Source organism: Nylanderia fulva, unplaced genomic scaffold (assembly GCF_048542155.1).
Source record: "Nylanderia fulva isolate GAGA-0341 unplaced genomic scaffold, ASM4854215v1 Scaffold561, whole genome shotgun sequence".
Classification (NCBI taxonomy): Eukaryota; Metazoa; Arthropoda; class Insecta; order Hymenoptera; family Formicidae; genus Nylanderia; species Nylanderia fulva.
Window position 1 is genome coordinate 48,257 of NW_028190656.1, and position 8,255 is coordinate 56,511.

General features: G+C 45.8%; 3 protein-coding genes across 3 annotated transcripts; 1 reads left to right on the forward strand and 2 right to left on the reverse strand.

Moving 5' to 3' along the window:
- Positions 1-436: 436 nt before the first annotated feature.
- Positions 437-1,414, reverse strand: LOC146721027 (uncharacterized). The gene is made up of 2 exons (XM_085487508.1): positions 1,082-1,414; positions 437-853 (listed from the first exon to the last, which is right to left on the reverse strand). The coding sequence occupies exons 1-2, from the start codon at positions 1,412-1,414 to the stop codon at positions 437-439; spliced, it is 750 nt and encodes a 249-aa protein (XP_085343634.1).
- A 2,881-nt stretch (positions 1,415-4,295) lies between these two features.
- On the forward strand, positions 4,296-5,455 carry LOC146721028 (uncharacterized). The gene is made up of 2 exons (XM_085487509.1): positions 4,296-4,792; positions 4,889-5,455. Exons 1-2 carry the CDS (start codon positions 4,382-4,384, stop codon positions 5,453-5,455), a joined length of 978 nt encoding a protein of 325 aa, XP_085343635.1. The 5' UTR covers positions 4,296-4,381.
- Positions 5,456-7,637: 2,182 nt separating this feature from the next.
- LOC146721029 (uncharacterized) lies at positions 7,638-8,255 on the reverse strand. Its single transcript, XM_085487504.1, has one exon. It carries the CDS (start codon positions 8,241-8,243, stop codon positions 7,668-7,670), a length of 576 nt encoding a protein of 191 aa, XP_085343630.1. The 5' UTR covers positions 8,244-8,255; the 3' UTR covers positions 7,638-7,667.

An 8,255-nucleotide genomic window follows, 5' to 3' on the forward strand; every position in this document is an offset into this window, starting at 1 on the left:
GCTTTTCGAGTCCTTTTACATACACGAGAGAGGACTCTTCCTCCTCGTCTTGTTCATTTATGCCATTGATAGCTGCCGTGATCAAGCGCTGAACCATGCAGTATGGAACATTTCCATCCTCCCATTGCAAGCTGTGATGATGCTGAGTTATCCATGAGGCCTGGCGCCTTTCCGACTTTATAAGCACGCTCCACGACACAGGGCATGCGAAGAAATAGTGCGACATGATATATCCTCTTCTCAGGATTGCCGCTTCCTTTACGATAAATTGCTTGTTTAGGATAAATCCTTGCAGGTCGACAAACGTTGGTGCGGACATGATTTCTTCGATGTGAGTCAGTCGAGAGGTATTACTTCACTAACATCAGACATCTCGCATCATCATGATTATGTATCCTCCTCCCCCTCCCTCACACGCGTAGTTGTGTAAACATTTTTAGGTGATTTTGCGCACAACGTTGGTCAACGGGTTGTATTGGATCACACGATCGTGCATGATGAGGCAGTACGCAGTGGTATTATTAGGTATATTCTCCTTACACTCAAATTCCAATCTCACATCCACCGTTGCGCTCTTGACCGATTCGTTTTGTCGAGAACAATCGATAATCACAAACGGACCGTTTTGTAAAAACCGTGTGATGGTGAGGCTCGGCTCGAGATACTCGTATCCGTAATAATTTTTGCAGAAACGCGCATACGTGTCATACAGAATCGACCATCTGTTTCTATCGAAATCCAGATTCATATCGTCGTACGGATAACATTCCGAGTTCAGATAGAGTTTCACGTTGGTCAATTTACAGTTGTTGAATCGACTCGTATCCTCGGACATGACATTTTTACGCCCTGTCTGCAGAGCAAAAATTACATATCGCGGCTTCTCCAGTTGAGTCGCGGTCTTAATGGCCCACGAATGCTTGGTCGTACGCTGCAATAGCGGAAATTCATATAGATCCCACGAGCGGAAACCCATGCAGAGGTAACGTCCGCTTTCCAGAGCGCGCAGCATCGACAGCTTCTTAATCTCGCTCAACAACACGTGTGGCATTCGCCATTGTATCTTGAATATGTTGATCACAGGCTCCAGTGCAGAATTTCCATACAGACAATTATTGTCGTTGCGCGCTCGTATTAGGATCAACTCATGACGCGCATTAATAACAACGCGTTTGTAATCCTCGCAAAATCCCAGCAACATGTGCAGCGGTACGCAAAAATTAAAGTATCCATTCACAGTAGTCGGGCTATCCCAGCCTGCATTTCGCATAATCACGCTTCTATCGGATGACATTGTTACATAGTTTTTCAGCAGACTTGTTATTCCCACATTCCTGTTGCGATCAATCTCCACACCATCGAGCTCGTAGCGAATTTCGTCAAACATGAATGCGACGCAATTATTTCCCAGCATCACATTGGATCCCTCAACTGGATGAAATATCCGCAGTTCACCCTCGATGTAGAGGAAACTCTCATACGGCAACGTTTATATCCTGTTGTTGTATGGGTATTCTTATCTCGTCGCTGTATCCAAATGTTGTGTTGGCAAACGGGTTGTATGTGTGAGTCTCAATCTTGACGATGCGTTTGTCAAAGACTGGCTCTTCCTCGATGTTGAGAATCTCAGTCATTGTTCAGATGGCGCGCACCGCAAATCCCAAAGATTGTAAAAACGCAACGTTTGACGAGGTGAGTCTCTTCTTCGCGGTTGATTTGATATTAGCGAATGATGTTGCTGCTGGCCTGATTGTGTTCTTTGTGTCTTTATTCAACACGAGCATCCCGTCGCACGAGGGTGGCCCGCCGTCGTACGTGCAATCTAATTGTTATCTCTTCACCTCGAAAATCGAGCAATCGTCCCTCCTGATCAGTAACGCGTAACACTAAATCAGTAATGCTCCGTACGAAGACCCGCAGGTAAATGATATGCGCCGGCGTTTCCGATATCTTATATCCTGGTGGTACCCTCGGTGAAAATTCGTGTATAGTGTGAACGAGTTTATCGTTGCTGTATGCACCCGCGGTCACGTTACACTCTATGCGGATAATGTTCACGTTGATAATATTAATCGCCATGTTCGATTTGTGCCATTTTCGCGGTTGCAGTATACGATTCGAGAATCCCAGCAGCGATCCAATGTTGTTGGGCATGCTAAAGTTTATTCTGTAGGCACACTTGATCTCGCTTCTCATCGTATTGTAATTAGCGCGGAGCACGATTGGATAATCATCATCGTCGACACCTTTATCACTAACAGCATTATGTTTTCGGGAAAGTGCGCGTTTCAAAAATTCATGTATCGCTTGCAGCTCGTACGATTCCTCGGGAATCGTAATTTTCGCATCGTCTTTGCCATAGTAAAATTTATTATTCGAGGAATTCACATTCGATATAGTGTGATAAGTTTCAAAATCCGTCAGACCGAGCTCGTAGTCCGCGTCGCTCAAATCTATGGGCGGAAAGTAGGTCGCCGCGAGGACGCTACTCTTCCCAGTCAATGTTAGTGTTAGCGACATGTTGACAAAACTGAGTTAAATAGCGCAATGTCAGTCTTTAAATTTGCTGCAAGTTGAACTAAAATTCAATCTCTCGGAGAAACTGCAAGCACAATTGTCCACAGATACTCTGATCATACGTTTGATAAGAGGTGTAATTGTATTCCAATTTCGGCACGTTTAAATATCGCACCAATTCCTCGGGTGGTCGAAGATTGCCAAAACTGTCGAAATAGATTGCGCGATTTCCCCTTTTTGCATACGCCACCCAATGAGTGCCAGGGTCGTCTGTGCTGTCCAGATTGACGATACCGCTCTCATTTTCTCGCGCGCCATTTATCGGTAAATTATTGCGCATAAATACACCTTTAAAATATGGAATGTGCATACGTTTTGCAAGTTGTAGCAATTGCACATTTGTAGTTACACCTTGCGGCATTTTTAACGTTTTTTTGACGTTTTTTTTTTTCTCGCTCCTCGTCCATATTTGTAAGGGGCGAGATACAGTCCGCGGCCTTCCATGGCGCGATTGTGGCGTAGTATCTCTTGCAACTGACGTTGCGCGGCTTTATTGTCGTTTACCGCTTTTGCTACGCCAGCCGCTCCGCCGACCAGGGATCCGAGCGCGCCCAGCATTGGTAAAATCGGCAAAAATCCGCCTCGTTTCGCTGCCGAAAGTACCCTCCTCCTCCTCTTCTTCGTCCTCTTCTTCAAGCCCATGCCGAGCTTTGTCTTGGCTTTCATCGCTGCCCAGACAACTGCGGCCGCGGCTCTCTCACCGAGACTCGAGTTTTTCGCGACGATGCGAGTTTTCGCTTTCTCGGCGAGTACCTTATCCGCAGCGTGTCTCTCGGTGAGTTCGCTGCTCCGAGAGTACGCTATATCGTGTTCACGGCACGCCGCGTCCAATGGGTTGACACCTTGATCACCTCTAGCCAATCGCTTTTCCAAACGAGTTCCCGGGCCGCAAAATTGATAGCCGGGAATATGAAGCTCGACCGGAAGTGCGTTTATCGCACGATTTAATATACCTGTGCCTATTTTCGTTGACATCCGTTGCAATCTCTAGACGATACTGAGCAAAGCGCGAGTCCGCGCAGCTATAAATAGGCGGACGTTGGAGGTCAAATCGGGAGTGAGAAAATGCAATTCGTGCGACAACCTCTGACGATACGAGTGATGAATTACGACGACAGAGTACGCTGCAGCGTGAACAAAGGTGTGCGCAAACACGGTACGATGCTACCGACAACTATACGCGCGATCGTTTGCGGCCCCTCAAACTGCGGTAAAACCAACGTGTTGATAAGCCTGCTGGAAAGTCCGCACGGTGTGCGTTTCGAGAACGTGTACGTGTACTCTAAATCGCTGCAACAGCTGAAATATCGCTATTTGGAAGATTTATTGACGTCGATTGACGAATTCGGCTACTTTACATTCTCCAATAACAGTGACGTCATTCCACCGAGCGAGGCATATCCAAATTCAATTTTTGTCTTTGATGACGTGGAATGCGACAAGCAAGATACGATAAGAGAGTACTTCTCAATGGGGCGCCACTCGAACATCGACTGCTTCTATCTCTGTCAGACATACGCGAGAATACCGAAACATCTTATACGCGACATCTTATACGCAAATCTGCTAATCCTGTTTAAACAGGACGCCACCAATTTGAAGCACGTGTACAACGATCACGTGAATACCGACATGTCGTATGAGGATTTCGGGGAGTTATGTCGTACATGTTGGCAACAAAAGTATGGATTTCTAGTGATAGACAAGGACAGCTCGCTTACAAACGGGCGATACAGAAAAGGATTTAACGAGTTCGCGATACTGCGGAGCCATTAGTCGTCGACAGCACTCTCTAGAGTTTAGGATGGCTGATAATATTCGCGAGCGTGAAAAGGTTGCCAAGGAGATTGCGAAGACGGCCGAATCGATCCGCAAGAAACACCGCGCTCTGAAGACCGGAAAGATCGATGATGATATCGCCGTCAAGACTCACTTTAAACCTATTATCGAGCCGCTACAAAAGATTGTCGACAACGCGACGATTTCGGTGAAAAACGAGCCTAACACCGACGACGACGACGACGACGATGACGGTGTGAAGATCGAGACACGGTATGAGGGGGAGACACCGAAAAAGAGAAAACATAAAATTATCAAGCGATATAAAGAGGAGGAATTGAAAAAGAGAAAATATGATATTTCGAAGCCATTGGACGCTTCACTGCCGACAACATCTACACCGATAAGCGTACTACCTGTGATACCCAAAGCACTAGTAGACGAAAATGTTTTTGAAACCACGCGTAACCCGCCCGAAATATCCCTTCGACACTGGTTAAGATTGTCGGAAAATCGACAAATGATGTGAAAGGATTGGGGGCCATTAGGACAAAAGTACATGGACGCTCTCCTCGGTGCTGATGAGAAGAAAGAAATTGATAATGTATACGGAATTTATTTCGACGAGAATGAAATGCGGCTCGGCAGCAAGCGATTTGCGATTGACAAAGATGACAATATAATCATAGGCGACACGCGGTACATTGGAACGCCCGGATTGTACGAGTTGATCTTCAAGAAAAGACCCGATTACCAGGAGGACGATTTGCAAAAATACAAGCACATATTATTGACGACAAACGTGCATAAACGCAATTTTGATGCGCAAGGTCGTGTGAAGGGTAGCAAGGGGGACAAGTACAAATATATAATCGCACCGTTGACGCGGGTGGAGAGCCCAAAATCTGGCACTGGAATGCCTCGCGCTATGACGCTAACCGACAATAAGATTGATTACGTGCACTGGGACGACCCCAACGAGCTAGTGGATCGCCTACGATTGCTCGACGCTTCGCGCCAAGCTGGCAACAACGCGCATGACAACGAGATCCTGTCGATCATCGAGGAACTGCGGGAAGCGGGCATTATTATAAATTAAACAAGGGTTCCGACAATCTATTCAGTCCATCGCGTGACACTCTACAAAGCATTGCAAAAAATGTCTATCAATAAATTTGGATTATTCGAGAGTTAAATTGATACAACCGGCGATCATTGGCACACATTGATAAGAAGATGTGTGCGTAAAAACGCTCTATGTCGCGTTGCTACAGATTATGACGCGAGATCGCGCAAGATTCGCCGGGTAGCGCAACCTGAGGCGGATACCGATGCCGTCAACAAATTGTACCTGGAAGAGTGCTTTAAAACATTGATGGTCCAACAGAAAGAGTTAGATGAGAAGCTGGCTGCGTTAGAGAAGGATGTACGAGCGTTGGAGACTGCGATAAAAGAACTTTTGCGTGCGCCAAACATTATTTCAGACATCTAATGAACGGTTGGCTCGGAAACGTCTATCAAACAAACGTTTAGAAGAAGTGGTTACGATCGACGTGCTACCAAACAACAATGAGTGGTATCAGTGACCGACCCGGAAGCAGCAGCTGTGAACGACCCGGAAGCAGCAGTGAACGACCTGGAAACGGTGGTGAACGCGACCGCTACGATCGAGGTTACGATCATGTCAAACAGGGTTGCGAACGAGGCTACGAACAAGTCCTTAAAGGTTACATACAAGGCTATCACCAACTCAGTAAGGGTTGCGAACAGGTCAGGGACGGTTACGATCGATTCAAAAGCGGCTGCGAACGGATCAGAAACGACTGTGAAAAAGGCTGCAAACGAGTCAAAGACGATTTTCGAATGGGTCAAGGACGGGAGTGAACTACGCTATAACGACTGCCTAACCCGAAAGAACCCCGAAACAACGTGAACGAACCCTGAAACAACCCCGAAACAACCCCGAAACAACCCCGAAACAACGTGAACGAACCCCGAAACAACCTCGAAACAACGTGAACGAACCCCGAAACAACCTCGAAACAACGTGAATGAACCCCGAAACAACCCCGAAACAACGTGAACGAACCCCGAAACAACCTCGAAACAACGTGAACGAACCCCGAATCAACCTCGAAACAACGTGAACGAACCCCGAAAGAACCCCGAAACAACGTGAACGAACCCCGAAACAACGTGAAAGAACGTGAACGAACGTGAAAGAATGAATAGTAAAAATAACAACGAGCAACATAGTTTGGAGAGAAGGCAGTTGGTAAACGAGTTGCACGCGTCAGCGAGAAAAAATTTCCCTCGAAGGCATGTCATAGTGCGAGGATACGATGATCTGTGGCAAGCCGACATTGTCGAGATGCGTTCGTACTACCGTTTCAACAGAGGTTACCACTACATACTCACCGTCATCGATGTGTTGAGCAAGTATGCGTGGGCTGTACCACTCAAGAGTAAAGGAGGAAGCGAGACAGCTGACGCAATCGCTGAGGTAATTCGAGACAGCAAGAGATGTCCGAAAAACATGCAAACTGATAACGGGAAGGAATTTTACAACGCCGATGTGCAACGACTTATGCGAAAACATGACATTAATCACTATTCGACATATTCGGTATTGAAGGCGTCGGTCGTCGAGCGATTCAATCGCACGCTAAAGAACGACATGTGGAAGATGTTTACGCTGAATGGCACTTACAAGTGGTTCGACATACTGCCACGCCTCGTATCAGATTACAACGGACGCAAGCATCGAACGATTGGTATGCGACCCGCCGACGTTACCCCCGCGATCGCCGAAAGACTCTTGGCTACCGTGTATAATCGTGTAAAAATCGCGGGCCCGGCAAAGTTCAAAGTAGGTGATCAGGTACGCGTCAGCAAGTACAAACAACTTTTCGAGAAGGGTTACACGCCAAATTGGACAACCGAGATGTTTAAGATTGTTAAAGTGCAGCATACTAATCCCGTAACATATCTACTCGAGGATTATCGCAAGACATCTATCGCTGGAGCGTTTTACGAGCACGAGCTGCATCGCGCAAATTGTCCGGATGTGTACCTCGTGGAGAAAATACTGCGCAGGAGGGGTGACGAGGTTTACGTGAAATGGCTGGGATTCGACAGTTCGCACAACTCTTGGATACATAAAAACAATGTTATTTAATGTTATTTTTATCAATCATTGTATAACATAATATATATTATACCATATATATAAAATATATAACAAAAAATATATACTTCTCATTAATACATCCTCACAATATAATAAATATAATAAATATAATAAATATAATTTACAACGGTATTCTATAATGTCCCCACGGCAAGGTGTCGGTCGACTCAGGTACGACATACCGTTTGTCATCGTAGGGACTTAGAGCAATTTTTGTCTCGCTGATGGTATACACTTTATGCAATTTCGATCTTATGCATGACTGCTGACGCGTCATTTCAATTTCGTCATTAAGGCAACGCGTATAATCGTCGAATGTTATACTACGCGCTACAACGTTACTTTTGACACCTTTTGCCTTTTTAGTGTCCTTTTTACCGTCCACCCGCAAAGCATACATTTTTGCTCTAAGCCCGACGAATTCGGTCATTATCGCCCCGTTATTCTCATCTTTCATCAGACCCGGCACCTTTTTATTCGCGAGTGGTATACCGTACGCATTATTCGCGGCGTAGTCGCTGGTATCGAATCGAGCGATATCGCGTTTCAAATTTTCATAGACATCCTGACATTTAATTTGATATATTAAACTGTCCGTGTCGGTGTACATTACTCTACAATTGTCACGATAGAGCGGTGACATGTATTCGTGATGAAATTCATAAAGACATACTTTTGATATGTCGAGTATGCACATGCCGACGTAGAT

Bases quoted from the DNA above. Each gene is read 5' to 3' on its own strand.
- LOC146721027 (XM_085487508.1), bottom strand. From the start codon at position 1,414: ATGCTGGGAAATAATTGCGTCGCATTCATGTTTGACGAAATTCGCTAC. The intron at 854-1,081 runs GTGATCAACATA...TTTGCTCTGCAG, and splicing joins GAAATTCTGCACTGGAGCCT to ACAGGGCGTAAAAATGTCAT.
- LOC146721028 (XM_085487509.1), top strand. From the start codon at position 4,382: ATGGCTGATAATATTCGCGAGCGTGAAAAGGTTGCCAAGGAGATTGCG. The intron at 4,793-4,888 runs GTAGACGAAAAT...ATGATGTGAAAG, and splicing joins CTGTGATACCCAAAGCACTA to GATTGGGGGCCATTAGGACA.
- LOC146721029 (XM_085487504.1), bottom strand. From the start codon at position 8,243: ATGTGCATACTCGACATATCAAAAGTATGTCTTTATGAATTTCATCAC.